We start from the raw sequence: 21,270 nt of genomic DNA, 5'->3' as shown, positions 1-21,270 counted from the left end.
AAGTCTGTATTCTTTAAATACTGAATAAAAACACACTTGCTATTTTAAAAAAGATAACACTTGAAATGCAAAATATGACAGGAGTAGACTTTCAAGGTGCTACCTATTAAAGGTTTTGAAAGATCAAAATTTAACATAAATGACAAGAAACGAATTGGAGTGGGCGTAAGAAGTATGCTGATATGTCCAAAGCCCTGGGTAAGAAAAATTACTCCATCTACTCTTCTGCCCCTAAGACAGACTGGAAATTCGATTCCAAAGAAAAAAGTCATGCAGGTATAAAATGACCAACTGGAATGTGGAATTTTTGTTCTCAACGAAAGAAAAGAATAAGTGCACTAAAACAGTGTTATGATATTGCAGATCTAGAGCTAGTCATTCAAATCTCCACAACCCACTTCTGTCATCTTCTCTTCTCCTTTGTTCAATTCCATTTCCTTTCTCCCACAAATCTGAAGTGTCTTAAAGACTGGAAAGACCCTGAGACAACGGGTGAAGAGGAAAAGAGGTAGATAAAGTGTTTGGAGGGAAAGGATTAAATATTATTTTCCTCACCCAATAAATCCTGAATTTAAGAAATAGTGTAAACTGGACTTGATAACTAGCACCTGCTTATTTGTGTAAGGTAAACAACACTCAGAACTTGCAGAACAAGTTTACATACCTTGGCATGGCAATGACTAGGCTACTGAACTGCAGGGCCTCTACTTTCTTTTGCGGATCTCATTCTCAGCAATCCCCAAAGCACTATATGTTTTTAAAAAAAACAGGTACATAACACACACAAAAAAATTAAAACGAACATTTAAAAATTGTTTAAGAGTAAGACCATGTAAAGGGATTGGAGGGCTCAGTCCAGAGGAAAACAGCAAGTAGCTGCAGCACAGTTAAGCCAAGAAACGTGCCGCGAACTGTGGTCGGGGACACGGCAATGGCTTAAACCACAGGGCCTCGGAAGCCGTGGAAAAGAAACCAAAGGACACGATGCGCGGTTATCCGGACCCAGGTGCCAGTCCACCGTGAAGAGCCGGACCGCCGAGGACCGGAGGAGCCCCGCTTGGCGAGCCCGGACGGACGCCACCCAGCCCAGCAGCAGGAGTTGGGTGGGCGGTGACCGATTCCGCTGAGGCGGACAGAACGTTAAGACAGCCTCTACAAAAACGCCGCTACCTCACCGTTAGCTGAAAGTTTAGAGGCCTCTGCTCCCCCTCAGGGACCGAACCTCACCGCCACACTTAAGACGTAGAAGGCCGCGCAGCACCGGCGACCGACTACGCGCTCAGCAAGGCATGTTGAGACACTTGTAACTCCACGCCCTACAACTCCCGGGCTTTCTCCCGCCTGTGGGGGGCGGAGCAAGAGAAAATTTTCACCAATCAGAATGCACACATGGAGGACGTTACCTTCAGGGCCAATAAGAGAGTGGGTGGGCGGGAGCCAAGGGCGCCCGTTAGCTCTTGGGATTTAAACCTCGGAGGGCAGACGGTTAACGGCGAGGTGGGCGTGTTGGCAGCCTGTGCGCCTGCGCAAACTGCGGGACCTCAACCGACGCTGCTGGTGCTCTGCTAGCAGCCGGGTGGGACTCGGGGCGGCGAGTGGACCTCGGCTCGGCTGGTGAGCTGGGTGAAGGGTGGGGCGGCGGGGCGGACGCCTGGGGCTGCCCGTCCACTACTGCGGGAGCCAGTGGTCCCGTCCCCGCTGGAATAGCGCGGCGCGGGGGCTCTCCTGGGTTTGGGGCGGGCCGTGTGAGCTGCAGGGTGCCGTGCGCGGGCCGCCCGCGGAGGCCGGGCAGGTGCCCAGGGAGGCAGCCGAGGCCCCGCTTGGGCGGTGAGACTGTGCTCTGTTGTTCCCGGGAAAGGAAAGTTACACCTTTTGTGGGTATAACCATGCAGGGTGTTTGCCTACCCCAAATAAAAATAAGCCTTATTTTTGTTATTAAGATTATACCATCTTATTAATAATGCAAATGAAAACATTAAAATGGCCTTTTAGAATGTTAAGATTTTTCAGTATCCAGTACTGATGAAAGCGTGAAGAAATAAACACCCTTGCACACTCTTTGTTGGCGGTAATCAGTTTTTCTAGAGGGCAAAAAGACAAATTGGACAAGAATGCAAACGTAATTCTACCCACAGTACTATCAAAAGTACTATCACTCACAGTACTATCAAAACACTGTTCACATTTGGGTTTACTTAAGGTATATTCATCAGGAATATGTACATTATTTTTACATGATTATAAAGTATGTTTAATATAGTTGTATATTGGGAATATAATAAAGCATGTTAAATATATCAGTTAAAAAGCAGATTATGCCTTATGCAGTCGGTAATATATTGGGAACACATTTTTATGCCAAATATAGATATGCATTACCATTTTTAATGGATGCATGATTTTTTTTTGCTATGGCTGTATTGTACCACATTATTTAACCATTCCCTACTGATGTATATGTTTGCAATTTAATGGTCAAAATAGTGTGGTAGTGGTCACTTGTACATACACATGCCTGCATTCTTGTCCAATGTTATCTCCTTAGAATAAATTCCTAGGAGTGGATTATGACTTGGAAAGTATGGCACAATTTAAATTTTGATTCATAATGCCAAATTGCCCTCTGGAAAAATTGATTACCGCCAACTCAGTGTAAGGATGCTTATCTCTTCCCACCCTCACCACCACTGGCTATTGAAAAATCTTACCAATCTAAAAGGATATCTTAATGTTATTTGCATTATTAATGAGATTAAATGTTTTCTGTTTATTATTATTTCTTTGGTAAATCATCTGTCATTTCACTATTTACTGATGTGTGTATTTTTTAATAGCTTTCTAAGAGGAATTAGAATTAGTCATTTTAAAACTTGTTACAAGTATTTCTCCCAGTTGTCTCTTTAACCTTGGTTTTAGTGTTATTTGCCTTTATGATAGGCTGCTCTGTTTTAACACTGCAATTCTTTAAGAAGCTGCAAGCTTACCTCAAAAGAGGTAGAGAAATTTGTTGTAACTCTGCAATAGCCTCTCTATAATGGTTGGAATCTAACTACTGACCAAGCCCCCTATGCAAATTTAAAATCCACCCCCTTCTACCCTCAATTTTAATCCTTTCAATTTTAACAAGCTAAACCTAGGACACTGAGTCACTTAAGATTTTTGAAGAGAAGATATTGTTGCGTATCTTGTCCAATATTATCTGTATTTATCTACAAAAAGACAAGTTGTTTAGCTGCTATGTGAAAGTTTCCCTCTAAGTAAAGAGAATGGACAGTTCTTTGTATTAGAAAAAGAAGACAGTTGCCTTTTTATTTTACTGTTTGCAAACATCATCTTTACATGTTCAAGGAAAGAAAGAAATGGGAGTGTGACATAATTTAAATGCAAAGGAAATAATATATTAATCACTGTATAGGATAGCACAGATACCATTAAAAAAACTTGTTTGGCTTTAGTGTCAAAAATCTTCCAAGCCCAGATAGAGTTCCACAAAGCAGTATTATTTTTTTATACATATGCATAATCTCATTTAAATTCACAATTGAAATAATTCCATCTTTAAAATGGAAAAAGTAAGATCCAAGCCCTATTTTACTTTCTTCTAACATTTATTTCCTCCCATGGGACTTTTGAATTTGTACAAACACTACCTCAGCAAATAATTTTACAAAGTTACATTTGGGCTTTTTTTGCTCCACCTATGATGACTGTCTTGACTTTTTCTATGGTAACTACCAAAAATGAAGTCACTAAATTCTTACTCTCCTAGATCTGATAGTATAAATCAATCCTGAATGGATTTACTTAAGATCTGAAACCATGATCCTTTAACTTAGGCATCCTCAACTACAGCTCGCGGGCCACATGCAGGTGTTTTTGCCTGTTTGTTTTTTTAATTCAAAATAAGATATGTGCAGTGTGCATAGGAATTTGTTCATAGTTTTTTTTAAACTATAGTCCAGCCCTCCAACTGTCTGAGGGACAGTGAACTGGCCCCGTTTAAAAAGTTTGAGGACCGACCCCTGCTTTAACTCCTTCGCTTCTCCAGAATCTCCTATGCCTTTTAGTTCTTTTTCCACATATTGCTTTAGAGTTGATTTTTTAAAAAAGAAGGAATGATTTCTCAAACTCTGTTCTTATTTTCTAGGTTTTTTTTTAAACTCTTAATGCTAACGCCACTCAAGGCACATTGAAATAAGGTAAGAAATTGAAAAAAAATAACTTTGGTTTGTACTTACATATTTAAGTAGAGGATCGTTACATCACAATTAAAGGACAGAGTAATCACATTTTAAGAAAACTCAGGGCATTATGAAGTGTTTGTTGGATAGATTCCAAAAAGCAGTAACAGTGATTCAAAATCCAGAAGACCCGGATCATAGACAGTTGGCTATTTTGAATAAATTTTAATTTTGTACCACTATTTACCCATATCTAAAATGGGGATATTTTCTGGTTTCCTCTCTTCTGGGATGCAAAAGCTATTATTATTTGCTTCCTTACTCTTCAATATACCACAAGGTCACCACTGTTTTTGAATGCTATTTTACTTTCTAAACCTGGAACTCTCAGCAAAGTCTTGTTTCTGTGGTCTACCGCCTACAGAGCTTCTATAGCACTTTTACAGCATCAGCTTATATTTATATATTAGTAATGTTTCTAATTGTCCTATGTGTTAGTTGTATTTAAACTATGAGCTTGAGGATAGAAACCGTATTTGTGTATCTGGAATCTTGAACATAGGTAGGAACAAACTAATTACTGGTTGGTAGGTAGAACTTTGATCTCTTAAACATGGCAGAATTATAAATGTGGGATAACACTGCAGTAATGAAAATTATTATTGAGGCAGAATGTCTGACTTCATTTGCTTTGGGTTTATTTTTACTGTTACAAAAGATAATGTGTTATTTGCTTTCTTGAATAAATATAAGTAATATTTTAAGGGTTACTTATTAACTTTGCCTGGAGAACAAGCAAAACCCCTCATTTTCCTATCCCAGTGTGTAGTACTACCAGCCACTCATTTGCTCTGATCTGAAATCTAGGAGTTATCCTGAAAGCCTCCCTACTTATGAATGGCACACTTACCCACAGTCCTGTTGTTTGTGCTTCCTTAATTTGAAATTCGTCTACTTCTCTCCATTTCCCTTACTACAAAATCTGTTCTAGGCCATTATCATCAATTGCCTTGATTATTGCTACAGCCTCCTAATTGGTCCCACTGCCTTCATTCTTTCCCTCTTCCAAGCCACAGTATACCCAGAGCAATAATTTTGCTACACAATTGTACCTAGCACTTAAGTTTCTTTCAGTGGCCCCTCAAATTAAAATCTAAGCTTTTAAGGAAGGCCTACAAGGCTCTACAGACATGACCAACCCTTGCTTACCTTTTTAAACTATGCTCTCATCCCTCTGAAACCATACTGAAGTTGCCTGAATGAATGCATATGCTATAATTTCTAACCCTGTACACAAACTGCATCTTCTGTCTTAGACACACAGCTGTAATTCTTAATCCTCACTTTAACTGGCTCCCATTTGTTCTGCAAGATTTAGCTTGAATATCTCCTCTTTATAAGCACTTTCCTTAAACTACTAGACCAGGGGTAGGCAAACACCATGGCCTAACAAGCTAAGAATGTTCTTTTACATTTGTAAAGGGTTTTAAAAACAATATGCAACAGAGACCATTTGTGATTCACAGAGCCTAAAATATTTACTCTTTATTCCTTCACAGAAAACATTTACCAACCTCTGCACTAGGTTTATATGCTTCATAAGGAAACGTTCTGTGTCTTATTTGGTTAGGTAACTTCAAGCTAGCATCATGCCTGCCACTTAAATCAATTTTTCCAATCCTTAAATGATTGAAATTAATATTTTTAAATCTTTAGAAAATAAGACACTTAGTGTGAAGCTCTTTATGAGAATTCAGATAAGTACTGAATAACTCATTTGCTTTGAAAAAGAACGGCACAATGAATTAGACACTTGCAGTATTAGACTTTGATGAATTTGAACACAAGGCACAGATTTCCAGGTGTACATAAATAAGTACATCTCCATTTTACAATTGCTTTTTGCTTCCTTCATCCCTTAATCCTTTTAGACAAGGATGAGATAACGTTTGAACTCTTTCTTGTTAAAGCAAAATCTTCCTTAATAGGACCTTAAAGTCTTAGCTGATCATCTGAATTTCTAGTACTTCTTACAGTATTTTTTTTTTTCTTTTCTACCTACCTACCACTAGTTGGTTGTTGGTTCTTAGATCCTAGTAAGTTGTTTATGGTTAAGTGATGTTTTTTATTTTTGTATCAACACAGACCCTTTTTGTTGGTGTCTCCAAAATAGTATTCTCTTCCTCCATTGTGTCATTACAGTCCCTTTTGGCTTTTATTTCTTCTTCATGGAATAAAGGTGGGTGCTCGATGCGTCCCCTATGTACAAAATGCTGGATCCGGGATTCCAATCCTTGGCATTTAGGACGATCCATCAGGGGCTTATATGTGCGCATTTTCACTCCTTCTACAAAGGCACTGGTCTGCTTTATGACAGAGGGCTTAACATTTCTCCATTCTATCATTCCATCCATCTTTGGTCCTGTTCCACAAGGTATTGCAACAGAGTCCAGTCCTTGTAGCATACTATACAACATGTGAGTTTTGATAGCATAGTTAGCCCATAGCTGTTGTAGGTGGGTAACATTGAACTCCTGAACCTCCCGGTCATAGATCCACTCGATATTTTCAAACTTACAGTCATACAAGACTAGAGGAAATTCTACAGCCATACTGGAGAAAGAGGGAGAAGAAACAGAGTATAAGAATATATAGCAGCCATCCAACAATTCCTAAACTGAGGGTTAGTTGGGTTAAGGGGAAATGGGCAGGGGGAAGGCCCAATATAGAATATCCTTGACAACAGCTAAGAAAATATACCACCATCCCTAACCTTTAACAACTTTGTCATAATTGCTAAAAATGCAATATAGATTGACTTGATCCATTGACATGAGTGAGTTGACTTGGCTTCATCATACCACTTGAAGCTATTTTCCAAATTTGTTAGTGGCATTTCAATTTTATATACTATGAGGAAAAACTGTATTTCATACGTTAGGAATTAATTACTGGTATCTATCTGACCTGAGCCTGTTCTCAAAAGACAAATCTTGACTATTCTGCCTTTCCTACCATTTCAAAAACTGGAAATTATGAAAGATTCAGAGTGCAACGGTATGACTACTCAGTAATACAAAATAAGCAAGATTTAATAATGAATATGGCCCTTTTTAATTTTACCAGAACCTAACAATAATTTTGCTTAACATGAATTCAGAAACAAACATGTGGAAAATAAATGTCCTTTTACTTAAGAAGCCTGGTCCAAACACCTGTTTCCTTACTAATGGGATAGAACAAAAAATTAAAAGGTATTGCTCACTCCTACATGTACATGTTCTTAACATTCCACATGTTAGATTAAGCTTTATGAAGGCAGAATGAGTGACAGTTATTTATATAATCATGGGAGAGAGGAAGGTTGCTATCTTGTTTCTTAACTTACCTATATTGAGGTTTCTGGGGATTTTTCTGTATGTTCAACAGCTCATCAATAATCTCTGGCTTCTCCATTCTTTGGCCAATCAGAAAGAGGATAGCCATCATACAGCGGACTTGATGATAAAGGAAGGCCTGGCCAGTCACTTCAAATTGACATAACTGAAAAGGTTCTTGCCATCTTTCCTCACCCAGGCTCTGGCCCACTAGCTTTACTTGAGCAGACAGAATAGTCCTCTGAAAGTTAATCACTCCGTTGGCTACATCCATTTTACACAAGTTCCTGAAATCATGGGTGCCAACATACTTTTGAGCTGCATAATTCATGGTTTCAATATCTAAATCAGCAAGAGGGAAAAAATAGCGGTAAGTCCGCTCAAGACAGCTGAACCTAGCACTGAAGCTAGGTTCTACAGGGGCCCAGGCCAGTATACGGATGTCTGTAGGGAGTACCCGATTGAGAATGTGGGTATATCGGATCTCTTTTGCAGCATCACTAGCTTCATCTTTTAAATAAAAATCCTCTGAATCCCTGCCCCTTGGAAACTGAGAACGAAGGTCAAGAGAAATCACCTGTGGAATTAGAGAAAGATATTGTATTTTAGAAATACAAATAATCCTAGTATGCCGTATGTTATACCTAAGATATCCTGGTATTGCTTGCTCTGAGAAACAGTATACTTACTGGGCCTTACCTGTCCAAAGGCACTAACACCTTTGTCTGTTCGCCCACATCGGTGATAGTTGGATGTCTGTCTGCTTTCTACCAGTCGAGTCTTGGTTAGAGCCTCAAACAGTTTCTCTTCAATGGTATTATTTGTGTTTTCCTGACTAGCAAAGCCCTGGTATCCCCAGCCAAGATAGGCTATTTTTAGGGCTATATGTCTTTGGCCATGAGCTCTGAAATCAAATGCACGCTTAGCTTTTCCACCTCCTGATGAATTTTCTCTAACATTTGAGTCCTTGGTGTTGGCCTGTTCCTTTTTAAGTCTCTGTACCTCCTTTTCCAGTTCTTGTACTCTTTTTAGGAGTCTCTTGGTTTGGTTTCCATCTCTGTAATTTTCAGCCATGATATGACAACCCCAGGAATAAAGGAATCATATAGGTCCACCCTAACTGAAAAGAGCAAAAGGATACAACAGTTTTAGTGCAAGATTTAATTTAATTCCCAAAGAATTACTTTTGTTTGTCCCAGAGTACAAGCATTAGCTTAATTATCATGGATTGATCATCCACAGATATTATTCTTTTCCATCCTATGTGGTCAATTCACAGGGGAAAAGAAAAAAAAATTCAGCTATTATACTTAAAGTTTCTTTAAAGTAGTCAAAATTGGGGGAACGTATCTATAGATTTCATTTCTCTACTCTTCATTAACCAAGATGATTAAGGTTTTTCTAATCATAAGATTATGGTCTACTCTGAGTTTTCATTGCTTTCCATTATTTCAGATAAAATAAATAGCTTGTATGTTCTATCATCTATTATTTAGTTCTGTCTTAAAGGTGGTGCAATAGAAGCTAGCCGAATTGAAGAAAGCATTTCACATTGGAAGTAGAACCTGGAGACAATATTTTCTCACTTTAAGCAGTTTTAATGGCAGAAAAAAGGTAATTAAACACCACTGACTTTTTAAAGCCAACTTTAATGCATGGTCTGATAAAAGATTTCTGTACATCTAACAATTACAAGAGTCAGTCTGATGTAATTTAGATATCATTGTTGAAATTCCTAGTGAATTTCAGTAATCTGAAGACAACTATACGACTACATCCTTAAAATCGGGGCAGTCCTAGATAATCTATAGCTGATGGTTACTTTAGTTATAGAAGATCGTCTCCCCATCTATTTTATAACTAAATTCTAAGTCTAGGTAGTCCATTCAGTTTTTGCCCTTTGGGTTTCTGTGTCTATGATATGTAGATTAAAAGTTTAAATGTAAAAAATGAAAGTATAAAAATACTAGAAAAAAACATGGAATAACTTTTAAATCTTGGAGTATGAATGGCATTTCTAATTAAAACACTCTAGAAACTCAGAAACAACAGAAAACCAAAAAAATGTAACTACCTAAAAATCAAAATTTCTACCAGCAAAAAAAAAAAAAAAAAGTAAACTGGGAAGAAAAATGAATGATGGTAAAAGGCTAACTTCCTTAACATATAAGTATTTCAAGAATATATATCAGTTTTGTTTTTTTTTTTGAGACACAGTGTCACTTCGTTGCCCAGGCTAGGGTGAGTGCCGTGACATCAGCCTAGCTCACAGCAACCTCAAACTCCTGGGCTCAAGTAATCCTGCTGCCTCAGTCTTCTGAGTAGCTGGGACTACAGGCATGCGCCACCATGCCTGGCTAATTTTTTCTATATATATTAGTTGGCCAATTAATTTCTTTCTATTTATAGTAGAGATGGGGTCTTGCTCTTGCTCAGGCTGGTTTCGAACTCCTGACCTCAAGCAATCCGCCCGCCTCGGCCTCCCAGAGTGCTAGGATTACAGGCATGAGCCACCGTGCCCAGCCTATATATCAGTTTTAACGAAAAGATCAATAAGAAAAAGGCCAATAACTGAGCGGTAAATGGGCAAGGACCAAGCATTTCAAATAAAAAGTAAAAAGCTTATAAATATTTTACTCAATTTAAATAAGTGCAAATATGTATTAGAACTATTTTTCACAGAACTGTCTGCAAAGACTAGGAAGTTTGACAGTACACCACTCTGGAGAAGAAGTAGAGAAACAAGCTCTATTAACACACTATTGGTACAACTGTAGGTAAGCATTTTCCCAGCAGCTGTCAAAATTGAATACACACATACCTTTTGACCCAACCATTCCATGTCTAGAAATTTAACCTAGAAAAATGCTTGCATGGATATTTAAAATTTACATGATATTCATTGCAACATTAATTTTTAACAAATAGTACTAAACCTAAATCACATCAATAAAGGAATAGTTGAATAAATTGTGGTACATTCATACATTGGAATTTTATGCAACTTTAAAGAAAATGAAATAAGTCTACATGTGCTGATATAGCTGGATCAGCAAGGTGTTATCTTTAAGGTTCAGAAGAGTTTGTGTTCTATGCTCCTTTATGCATGTGAATGTGAAAAACTTCTAGAGAAATCATAAGAAACTGCCTTTGAGAATGAAACCTGTGGGGAGGGAAAATCCTTGCTTAAAATTATTAAATGCAAGTATTAGCTTTTTAGTTTAAAAAGAAAAATAGCGACACAAGAAATAGTGGGCAATAGATCCTACCTTAGATCAAGTCAGGAAACTAGCACTGGGTATTGGGCTGGTTGACTTGGGTACTTAGTTATTTCAATGACAAGGGTACTAGAATGAACAGATTTATCTTGTAACAGAAGATGTGTTAAAATTACTTAAGCATAGGGAGTATATATATATATATATGTATACATGTAATGTGTGTGTGTATGGGAGCACAATACCACCTTTGTAGTAGTTTTTTATATTAAATCATTCTTGATTAAAAGCAAGGACTCATTCTGAAGCCAGACTGCCTGAGTTAGAATTCCAGTTCCACCACTTAATAGCTGAGTAACCTTTGGCAAATTATTTAACTTCTCTGTGCCTCATGTTATTCATCTGTGAAAAGGAGGTAATCCCACACCTGTGAGGATTACATGAATAAATGTAAAGTACACAGAACAATGGCACCCTCTATGTACCTGCTACATAATGTACATTAAGCAGTATGCCTCATATAATCCCATATAATGTAGTCTCATATGCCTACCAGAACTTGCCTGTCCTATCCTAGGAGCTACTAAAGGTGGCAAGGCAGTAGAAACTGTAAGAGAGTGGAAATGAAAACAGGTTAAGAATTAAGTTATTGCCCCTCCAAACTGTTCTGATACTGCATTATACTGATCTCTCCTATTATAATTATTGAATTTATGATTGACTTAGCCATTCTTTCTCCATTTGAATGCTATAAAATGGAGACAAGGAAATGAGCAATTCATGACCTGGGAATAAAACTGACCAATGTTATCTCTTGCAGAAGGTCCTATGGGGAAGCAATGGAAGAACTCATGGGACCTGATGGGCAAAAATGGGCCAATATGGATCCAGAAGACCGAATGTTGGCAGCTGCTACAGCCTTTACCCATATCTGTGCAGGGGAAGGTGAGGGAGATGTCAGGAGAGAAGCCCAATCTATCCAGTATGATCCCTACAGTAAAGCTTCGGTAACCCCAGGGAAGCAATCTGCTCTTCCTGTGCAACTGCAATATCCACATGTAAAAAGTAATGTCACTTCAGAAATAGTCTCAGAGGTCTCCCAAAGATTCCAAAAGCCAGTGATGAAGAGAAAGGTGCTGCGTAGAAAGCCAGGCGGGGAAGTATTAGTGACAGATGAGTCCATTGTCAGTGAATCAGAATCTGGTACAGAAAGTGATCCAGATCTCTGGGACCTAAGACAAAGGCTGATGAATATGCAGTTCCAAGAAGACAAGGAATCCCCAGTTGATAGTTCACAAAGTTTTAATCTACCACATGAATACCAAGGAATTTCTCAAGATCAGCTTATTCACTATTTACGAAGAGAAGGAATGGGCCCTCCAGCTTATGAACAAGACCTGATGGTTGCCAGCAGACCCAAGTCCTTTATTCTCCCAAGGCTGGACCAGTTAAGCCGAAACCGGGGCAAGGTAGACCGGGTAGCCCGATATTTTCAGTATAAACGGGATTGGGACTTAATGCGGTTACCTGGTGAAGATCATAGGAAGGAATTACGCTGGGGTGTCCGAGAGCAGATGCTTTGTCAACCAGAACCGCAATCCAAACCTCAGCATGTGTATGTTCCAAACAATTACCTAGTACCAACTGAAAAGAAAAGATCTGCACTCCGTTGGGATGTTCGTTGTGACCTTGCAAATGGTGTCATGCCCAGCAAACTTCCCTTCCCTCTTTCACCTTCTTAAATCTTTTTCTACCCCTCTTTCCAGGACTGTTTGGGATAACTTCATTCTTTTTATCTCTTCTTCTGAATAGAAAAAACTGACTTGACAAGCCCATGGAACATTATAGAATAAGGACTTCACTCACCCATTATTGGTCTTTCCTAGCTATATATCACATTGGCATCAGATACCACTTTACTCCCAAATTACCACTCAAATCGAGCAATCGTGAGAGAAATCATGGCAGAGAAAAAGAGACCAGACTGGTCTTTCTGTTTTGTCCAATTAGTAAGTTCCATTTCTATTCTATAACCTGTTTATCTTTGACCAAAATATGAGTTGCTGTGTTTTTAAAGTTGCTGGGCATTAAGCTTATCAATTAAAGAATTTTCGGAATTTGTGAGTTTGAATCTTATTTTATTAAATACTACCATCGGTAAGATGAACTCAAACCTGGGCTATGATTCTACTTCCAATCACACTGCCTATTGTACTCTCACTACCTAAATAATGAGCCACAAGGAACAAAAGCCTACCCTTTACACACAGTCCTAAAGAATGGGGGAGAGGTAACAGCATAGTTATCCCTCACTACTAAAAGAATATAGCAAATCCAGTGGTTGCGTAAAATGCTTTTTTAATAGATGCTCCCAAACTACTATGCAACACAGGTTTCTAACCCAAGTTTTGTTTCAAAATTTTAATATTTTGCCTTCCAGTTTTTACTTTGGGAGTATTATGTTTTTTATAATTTGCTACTGAGATTTTCTTAGGAATTACGTCTATCACTTGGCTATTCCTACTCTGCAACAGAATTTCAAACTACTAACATCTGAAATCAGATGGATGCAAACAAATACCAGAATGAATCTGGCCTGTTTGGGTACAGATCTGAATACTAATTCTGCTCACCTTACAGTGGAATGTATCTGTTCTTGATAGTTCTAATCCAATGAGTTACATCTGAAGTCTGGAAGTTGACAGTTTTATCTGCTAAAATATATTTTCTCTATAGTATTTAAAGCTGTGTAATTAATTCACTCAGTTCTGCTAGGCATTTATCAGGAAAAGAAGTAATGACTCAAAGATAAATGTAGGATATATTCACTGCAAATAAGTAGAAACTGCAAACTGTCCACTATTTAAAGAGATATTTGGGAATCTTGAGAAACAAGGAAAAATGCAAATTAAGTGAAATATCTTGTGAACTACACAGCCTGATCTCAGCCATACACTCCTGTACACACAGCACAGGGGAAGATCAAACTCCAACTCTGGGTAGTGGGATTAAAGTTAATTTTTATTTATACCTCAGTTTTTTAAGTTAAAAATTACATTATTTTTACAAGCAAACCACTCCAATAATTTACCTTTATCTGGATCTCAAAGTCCAATATTACCAAAATCAAAGGTTTCCAAGTGATTACCTAACCTTATTAACTAAAGAACTAGGCTGGGGGTGAGTCTGGTCATAAGGCAGATTTATGGCAAAAGGAGTACTTGAGCCCAACATTCAGTACAGTGTTTTCTCCAACACACCATAACCTCAGTGTGAAGTGCAATAGTTCCCAAACAACACCTCAGAGGGGACCGCCAAATGACCACAAAGATGGAATTCGTGTGTGCCTTAAACTTCTACTATAAAGTATAAAACGGCCATCGCCAGTCGTTCAGTATATTTTTGAAGTTAAAAAATAAAGATCAGGAATCAGTGGACTAGCAGAAACAGTATTCGTGGCCTGTAAAGCAATCCCCAAGATGATTTGAAAATCGCCGCCACTGCCTGCCTCCCATCGCACGCACGACTTCCACTACCGTTTAGATTTATGAGCAATAAATTCTAACAGGGTCAGGGCAGATTTTCCCGCCACAGTCCAAGGGCCCTCTAAACTACAGAATCGAACTAAAGAAGCCCCGTACTGCTGGGAGTCTCTGCCAGGAGCTCCAGGAAGTACCGGCATAAAAGAAAAAGACATGGTCTTAAAGCGAGGTCTCACTTCCATACATCAGCGCTTTCCTGGAAAGATTAAAGTAAGGAAAAGAGGGCAAAAAGAAGACAGCCGTTCAGCTCTGTGTCCATTTGTCCGTTCTTCTGCAGAACCCAAAACAACAACCCAAAAGCCCACCCTTACCTTCCGGCGGCCGACCCCGCGCCCTGCGAGACAGGAAGCCGTCGCTCCGCACAGCCTCCACGCGCGCTAGGCCTCACGGGATGAGGCCGTGCTGTGGCAAACGCAGTTCCGGAAACTCAGCGCGCAGGCGCGGCGCGGCGCTCTCCCGGGCGTTTCCTGGTCCCGCCGCCGCGAACTTGGGGCCCGAGGTACGATGAGAATAAAAGGAGAAATTCTGGTGCTGTACTAAAATAATAGAAGCAATTTTTCAAATGTCTGCTATTCTTATCGGAAAACTAACAGATTGACGATCCTGGCCCGATTTTGTACCTAGATTAGAAGTTATCATTGAGAGACAAAAATGGTTCTTGTTAGACTCCAAATGTGAAAGCTAAAAAGGAATATGATAATATTCCTCAAAACAAACGACTGAGGCGCCTTGAGAGTGGCTGAACAATCCTGGGAGTGTTGCTTCAGCACCACGGAGAGATCATAACAGCAGTTTCGTTTGCGGATTTTTGTAATTTTACCCCCAATTCCAGAGATGCTGACCCAAATCTCAAAGTTCCAGTTAGAAAATTGAAAAAAAAAAGTGCGATTCTTTCGTCCAAGTTTAGCAGTCATTGTGCAAATGCAAGTATGAGGTAGAGGTCGTACCGCGAGGAAAACCGTTTTCTCAGGATGGCTTTAACAAGGGGCCACACCTCAGAATAAAAATTAAAATAAGCAGGCATGTGGACACATCACAGGCATCTCGGGCAGGAGCAGAAGTTTGAACTTGAACAACTCTGCTTCCTTGCCACAACCTTTGCGTTTGAGCTCATTCGTCAGATCAAACTCACCCATTTTGTCTCTCCACTTTTCATAAGCGACTCGCTAACCTCGCTTACATCTTATAATGCGGAGGCGGAAATTTCCAGGGTGGGGAGTGCAGCCTCCCCTCCCAGCGGATCGGGGCGGGCCGGGGGCTGGGCTCCGGCCTCAGTACGCAGATCGCTGCTGCTCACAGTCCCCGCTGTGGTGGCCTCGTAGAGCGCGGCGGCAGCAAACGCTGACGGCGAGAGCTCTGCGTCCCCAGTTTCCAACGCCTGGCGCGAAGCCTGCGCTGCCGGACCGAAACCTCGCGGCCCAGTGCGACGCCGCCCCGCCGGCCCGCCCCCGCCGGCCCGCCCCCGCCTCGCCCTGGTGCCTCTGAGGGCGGAGCCCGCGGCCGCGAGAGCCCTTTGGCCACTGGGCGGGGCCGGACTGCCACGCGCCGGGAGGGAAACACGTGCGGTGTCGGGACCGCGAGCGCAGCTATGGCGTCGTTACTTTGGGGAGGCGACGCCGGGGCGGCGAGGAGCGAGCGGCTGAGCAGCCACGTAACCGCCACCGAGCCGGGGAGGGCGAAGGAGCGGGGCTTGAGCACCGAGTTCCAGAGGGCACTGTGCTGGGGAGGAGAGGGAGGGAGAGCCAAGCTAGCGTTTGGAGGGGGGTGTCAGTGTTGGAGAGGTGGGAAGAGTTCGGAAGAGGGCCACGGAAAAGGAGATCCCCAGAGGGACAAGACCTTTGGTTTAAAAGGGCGAAATGAAGACACCTGGAAATCCAGGGTGGGAAACCAGCTGGTAGTCCCAGCTAGACTCAGTTTTCTGCTCTCCCAGATTGACCCTTAAGCCTTTCCTCGCTTGAATCTTATATCTACTGTCAACACTTTCGTAGCCGCCATCCCCTTGTTGGTGCTGTGACCCCTAAGTACTGCCCACATTTAAACTAGCGGCCTAATAAAGAGGAACTTCATGTACAGGGACTACAGAAAGTCTCCAATTTTAGGGTAATTCCTACAGGAGCCCTATTCCTGAAAGGACTCCATTAATACCTGATACTACAAAGGAAACAGTACTCAGGTGGTCTTCCCTGAATCCCTTCCAGCTTCTGTGGTAGGGGAGCACTGGGCTGCTTGATGGCTTGCTTCCTAATATTGGTTGAAATTTGTGTCTTTCAATAGTTTTCAAACCCCATCCACCCCCGGAAGAACCTTCGGGGTATTAAGAGTACTACAGTCCCAAACGTAGGTGAGTGCTGTTAGGGTAAAGCAGATCGGCCTCAATTAAAAAGCATTGCTTTTATCTTGTCCTTGCGAAGTGAAATACCTTGGACTCCCTTAATTTAACCTTCGAGACCCTCAGCTACCTTGCCAGTCATTTATCCACTCCTCTGCAGATGACTCTTCCTGTCCTTACACAGTGAAGAGTCAGGAAGGAAAAATGGAATAGTATTTTATTTCTGCTCAGCATTTAAATTAATTGTTTCTCTTCCATCCTTTTAGATGGTTCTGTTAACACCGAAGAAGAGGATGAAGAAGATGTAGGTAGGAGATAAATTCATTTGCATGTACCAAACAGGGTACGTTCTGTTTCAGTTTATCATCATTTTTACAGTGTGAGTGAATCATATCTCATTTAGAAAAGGACTGTCTTTGCTTCTGTTTTCTTTATGAATAGCAAATATAAGAATAAATATTAATTATATTTATTCTGAATTTATATTAATATAAATATACCCACTAAGGAGTGGGTATATTTCTTTAGAGGAAGTTGGAATATGCAGGGAGTGGGTTAAGAATTTCCAGCTGTCAGGGAGGAATTATGTCTCAGGGAGATGGGCTTAGGCTGATTGAAGTTAGAGGTTTTTGTAGCAACCCAGCATAAGAAACTAGATCCTCATGATGAAGGAATTCTCAGTGCTATGTTGTTATTTCTAGAACCTTTTAGAAGAAAGATGAGCATAGGTGTAGTTGCTTGATATGCAACCACTGAATGGGTGAGCATCTTATTTGATGTCATACAGGAAGCTTGATGTACCCTTTTTTATTTTTGCTTTCCTAGTGGATTTGGCAGCTAATTCGCTCTTAAACAAGTTAATCCGTCAGTCATTGGTAGAATCCAGTCACCGAGTGGAAGTTTTACAGAAGGATCCCAGCTCCCCACTTTACTCAGTGAAAACGTTTGAAGAACTGCGGCTGTAAGTATTTTCAGTATGTATGGGACATGGCACAGAACACACTCATCTGCTAGTAATGAAAACCATCTCCTTTGTTTTCTAAAATTCAATATTAAAATAAGGTGTGTATGCCAACTGGATAAAAATTTAAAAAAGAAAATGAGGTGTGTACATTTTGCATGCAATCAAAATATAGCTGGAAGAACAGTACCAGAATACCCAACTTGCTCAGAGAACTGAGAACATTTTTGATAGTAAAATATTTAATCTTGCAGTGGTAAGGGGGATACTTAAGCCAGGCACAGCCAGATTGCCACTGTCCATACCAGAACCAGTTACAGGGGCACTGATGACCCAAACATCCTCCCCCAACTCCTTTAGATAAGTTACAAGCAGTTACTTTCCTAATTATATTTTGTTTCATATGGTATTAAAGTGAATAACTTTCCCTGAAGGATTTGTATTCCCTATTTATCAATTGCCATTAAGGAAATGTATTATACAGAAAGAAAAGATACTTACACTGACTTATGAAAAGGGTAAAAATCCAAAATACTGGTGCTCAGACATTTTGGGGGGTTTTTGTCATTATTTTAGTCTTTTCTTCCTCTGCCACAGATATTTTCTAAATGGTAGAAGCCTGCCTATGATTAAAAACAGTCTGCCAGTCATCTACCAATTAATCCCAATTAAGCACATCCAAATGTGCATGTCATTAAAGGTGGAAGTGTTCAGCTCACTTGCTTTATCCCTATTCTAACGTTTTTCTTCAGACCTCCCAGGAAAGATGGATTTAAAAATACTGCCCTAGAAGGACAAAGTAATCATGTATCTTCTGCTCCTAGGGAGAACTGATAAAAGAATCACCTAAATAAAATTTTGTTTTCTCTTAAAATTACTGTTAAAAACATCAGTGTCATTCATGAAAAAGAACTAAACAATAAGTATCACTTTGTTTTTTGCTTTTGTGGAAAATATAACTCTCCTGGAAAACTGATATATTCCTTTTTCAAATGAGTTTTCATTTTTTTTTTTTTTTTTTTTGCTTTGTTCAACAGAAAGTTCAACTTTAGGCCTTTACCACTGTCTTTAGCCTAGGCTTATAGCATAGCTTATTGTGTATGTTTGAGAGTTAAGGTACAAATGATATGTTTTTCTTTTTTTAATTTTTTTATTAATTATGGGTACATAATAGTTGTATATATTTATAGGGTACGTGTGATGTTTTGATACAGGCATACAATGCGTAATAATCAAATCAGGGTAATTCAGGTATCTATCACCCCAAGCGTTTATCATTTCTTTGTGTTCGGAACATTCCAATTCTACTCTTAGTTATTTTAAAGTATACCATAACTTACTGTTGACTATCGTCACTTTGTTGTGCTATCAAATATTGTTAATTCTATCTATCTATATTTTTGTACCTATTAACTATTCCCACTTTATCCCCCATTCCCATCTACCCTTCCCAGCCTCTGGTAACCATCATTCTACTCTTTGTGTCCATGAAATCAATTGTTTTAGTATTTACCTCCCACATAAGTGAGAACATGTGAAATTTGTCTTTCTGTGCTTGGCCTATTTCATTTAAAAAAATGTTCTCCAGTTCCATCCATGTTGTTGTAAATGGAAGAATTTCATTCTTTCTATGGCTATATACTATTCCATTGTGTATGTGCACCACAATTTCTTTATCCATTCATCCGTTGATGGACACTTAGATCTATTCCAAATCTTGACTATTGTGAATAGTGCTACAATAAACATGGGAGTGCAGATATCTTTCCAATATACTGATTTCCTTTCTTTTGGATATATACCCAGCAGTGGGATTGCTGGGTTATATGGTAGTTCTATTTTTAGTTTTTTGAGGAACCTACATACAGTTCTCCATAATGGTTACACTAATTTACATTCTCACCAACAATGTACGAGGGTCCCCCTTCTCCACATTCTCACCAGCATTCGTTGTTGCCTGTCTTTTTGATAAAAGCCCTTTTAACTGGGGTGAGATGGTATCTCCTTGTAGTTTTGATTTGCATTTCTCTGATGACTAATGATGTTGAGCATTTGTATGTTGACAATTTGTACGTCTTCTTTTGAGAAATGTCTATTCAGATCTTTTGCTCATTTTTTAATCAGATTATTGGATTTTTTTCCTATTGAGTTGTTGGAACTCCTTATATATTCTAATTATTAATCCCTTGTCAGATAGGTAGTTTGCAAATATTTTCTCCCATTCTATGTGTTGTCTCTTCACTTTGTTGATTGTTTCCTTTGGCATGCAGAAGCTTTTTACCTTGATGTGATCCATTTGTCCAACTTTACTTTGGTTGATTGTGCTTTGGGGGTATTACCCAAGAACCCTTGCCCCAACCAATGTCCTGAAGCATTTCTGCAATGTTTTCTTCTAGTAGTTTCATAGTTTCAGGTCTTAGTTTTAAATCTTTAATCATTTTGATTTGATTTTTGTATATGGCAAGAGATAAGGGCCTAGTTTCATTCTTTGCATATACATATCCAGTTTTCCCAGTAACATTTATTGAATAGACTGTCTTTTCCCCAATGTATGTTCTTGGTGACTGTTGAAGATAAGCTCACTATGTATGTGTGAACTTATTTCTGGGTTCCTATTCTGTTTTATTGGTCTATGTGTCTGTTTTTATATCAGTACCATGCTGTTTTGGTTACTACAGCTCTGTAGTATAATTTGAAGTCAGGTAATGTAATTCCTTCAGTTTTGTTCTTTTTGATCAGGATGGCTTTGCTATTTTGGGTCTTTTGTAGTTCCATATAAATTTTAGGATTATTTTTTCTGTTTCTATGAAGAAGTCATTGGTATTTTGATGAGTATTGCATTGAATCTGTACATTGCTTTGGGTAGTATGGACATTTTAACAATATTGATTCTTCCAATCGATGAACATGGAGTATCTTTCCTTTATTGGTGTTCCCTTTAATTTCTTTCATCAATGTTTTATAATTTTCATTGTAGAAATCTTTCACTTCCTTGGTTAAGTTTATTCTTAGGCATTTTATTTTGTAGCTATTATAAGTGGGATAACTTTCTTAGTTTCTTCTTCAGATTGTTTGCTGTTGACATATAGAAATGCTACTGATTTTTGTATATTTATTTTGTATCCTGCAATTTTGCTGAATTTGTTTATCAGTTCTAGGTTTTTTTGTGGTGTCTTTAGGTTTCTCTGGATAAAAAATCGTATCACCTGCAAACAAGGATAATTTGACTTCTTCCTTTCCAGTTTGGCTTCCCTTTATTTTTCTCTTGTCTGATTGCTCTTGCTAAAACTTCTAGTACTACGTTGTGTAACAGTGGTGAAATTAGACATTCTTGTATTATTCCAGATCTTAGAGGAAAGGCTTTCAGTTTGTCCCCATTCAGGATGATAGTAGCTATGGGTTGGTCATATATGGCTTTTATCATGTTGAAGTATGTTCCTTCTATATCCTATCTTTTAAGAGTTTTTGTCCTGAAGAAATGTTAAATTTTATCAAATGCTTTTTCAGCACCAATTGAAATGATCATATGGTTTTTGTCCCTTTGTTCTGTTGATATCACATTGATGGATTTATGTGTGTTGAACCATCCTTGATTCCCTGGGATGAATCCCACTTGATCATGATAAATAATCTTTTTAATGTGTTGTTGAATTTGATTTGCT

General features: G+C 39.2%; 3 protein-coding genes and 1 long non-coding RNA gene across 16 annotated transcripts in view; 2 read left to right on the top strand and 2 right to left on the bottom strand.

Moving 5' to 3' along the window:
* LOC142870651 (uncharacterized) overlaps window positions 1-1,370 on the bottom strand; it is a 45,906-nt gene extending 44,536 nt beyond the window's left edge. For both annotated transcript variants that reach the window (XR_012919025.1, XR_012919024.1), the window contains exon 1: window positions 665-1,370. This is a non-coding gene — a long non-coding RNA (uncharacterized LOC142870651). The remainder of the gene's footprint in view (window positions 1-664) is intronic.
* Window positions 1,371-1,483: 113 nt separating this feature from the next.
* HYLS1 (HYLS1 centriolar and ciliogenesis associated) lies at window positions 1,484-12,893 on the top strand. Of its 4 annotated transcripts, none has more exons than XM_076002709.1 (5): window positions 1,484-1,614; window positions 4,148-4,199; window positions 9,068-9,172; window positions 10,241-10,335; window positions 11,597-12,893. In XM_076002709.1, exon 5 carries the CDS (start codon window positions 11,616-11,618, stop codon window positions 12,516-12,518), a length of 903 nt encoding a protein of 300 aa, XP_075858824.1. In that variant the 5' UTR covers window positions 1,484-1,614; window positions 4,148-4,199; window positions 9,068-9,172; window positions 10,241-10,335; window positions 11,597-11,615; the 3' UTR covers window positions 12,519-12,893. The 4 variants fall into 4 exon arrangements, with proteins under 4 accessions (XP_075858824.1, XP_075858823.1, XP_075858822.1 ...); XM_076002708.1 differs by having other exon boundaries at window positions 9,055-9,172; XM_076002707.1 differs by lacking the exon at window positions 10,241-10,335.
* Window positions 5,694-15,765, bottom strand: PUS3 (pseudouridine synthase 3). 3 transcript variants are annotated; one of them, XM_012772370.3, is made up of 4 exons: window positions 15,451-15,765; window positions 8,258-8,678; window positions 7,570-8,135; window positions 5,694-6,794 (listed from the first exon to the last, which is right to left on the bottom strand). In XM_012772370.3, exons 2-4 carry the CDS (start codon window positions 8,630-8,632, stop codon window positions 6,293-6,295), a joined length of 1,443 nt encoding a protein of 480 aa, XP_012627824.2. In that variant the 5' UTR covers window positions 8,633-8,678; window positions 15,451-15,765; the 3' UTR covers window positions 5,694-6,292. The 3 variants fall into 3 exon arrangements, with proteins under 3 accessions (XP_012627824.2, XP_012627823.2, XP_075858821.1); XM_012772369.3 differs by lacking the exon at window positions 15,451-15,765 and adding an exon at window positions 14,630-14,766; XM_076002706.1 differs by lacking the exons at window positions 8,258-8,678; window positions 15,451-15,765 and adding an exon at window positions 14,630-14,724.
* The window catches only part of DDX25 (DEAD-box helicase 25), a 30,170-nt gene continuing 23,633 nt past the window's right edge, over window positions 14,734-21,270 (top strand). For 2 of the 7 annotated variants that reach the window (XM_012772355.3, XM_012772354.3), the window contains exons 1-4: window positions 15,766-15,969; window positions 16,593-16,659; window positions 16,914-16,955; window positions 17,473-17,608. In XM_012772355.3, the coding sequence (XP_012627809.1) occupies window positions 15,907-15,969; window positions 16,593-16,659; window positions 16,914-16,955; window positions 17,473-17,608 (308 nt within the window). In that variant the 5' untranslated portion in view covers window positions 15,766-15,906. Of the gene's footprint in view, window positions 14,818-15,765; window positions 15,970-16,592; window positions 16,660-16,913; window positions 16,991-17,472; window positions 17,609-21,270 lie in introns of those variants that run through there. The other 5 variants (XM_012772356.3, XM_012772360.3, XM_012772366.3 and 2 more) reach the window with 5 other exon arrangements.

The sequence above is a fragment of the Microcebus murinus genome, chromosome 4, assembly GCF_040939455.1.
Source record: "Microcebus murinus isolate Inina chromosome 4, M.murinus_Inina_mat1.0, whole genome shotgun sequence".
In the NCBI taxonomy this organism is placed as follows: domain Eukaryota; kingdom Metazoa; phylum Chordata; class Mammalia; order Primates; family Cheirogaleidae; genus Microcebus; species Microcebus murinus.
Note: the sequence above shows the minus strand (reverse complement) of the source record. Positions and strands in the feature narration are given on the sequence as shown.

Bases quoted from the DNA above. Each gene is read 5' to 3' on its own strand.
- PUS3 (XM_012772370.3), bottom strand. From the start codon at position 8,632: ATGGCTGAAAATTACAGAGATGGAAACCAAACCAAGAGACTCCTAAAA. The intron at 8,136-8,257 runs GTAAGGCCCAGT...CTAATTCCACAG, and splicing joins GTGTTAGTGCCTTTGGACAG to GTGATTTCTCTTGACCTTCG. The intron at 6,795-7,569 runs GTAAGTTAAGAA...CTCTTTCTCCAG, and splicing joins CCCCAGAAACCTCAATATAG to TATGGCTGTAGAATTTCCTC.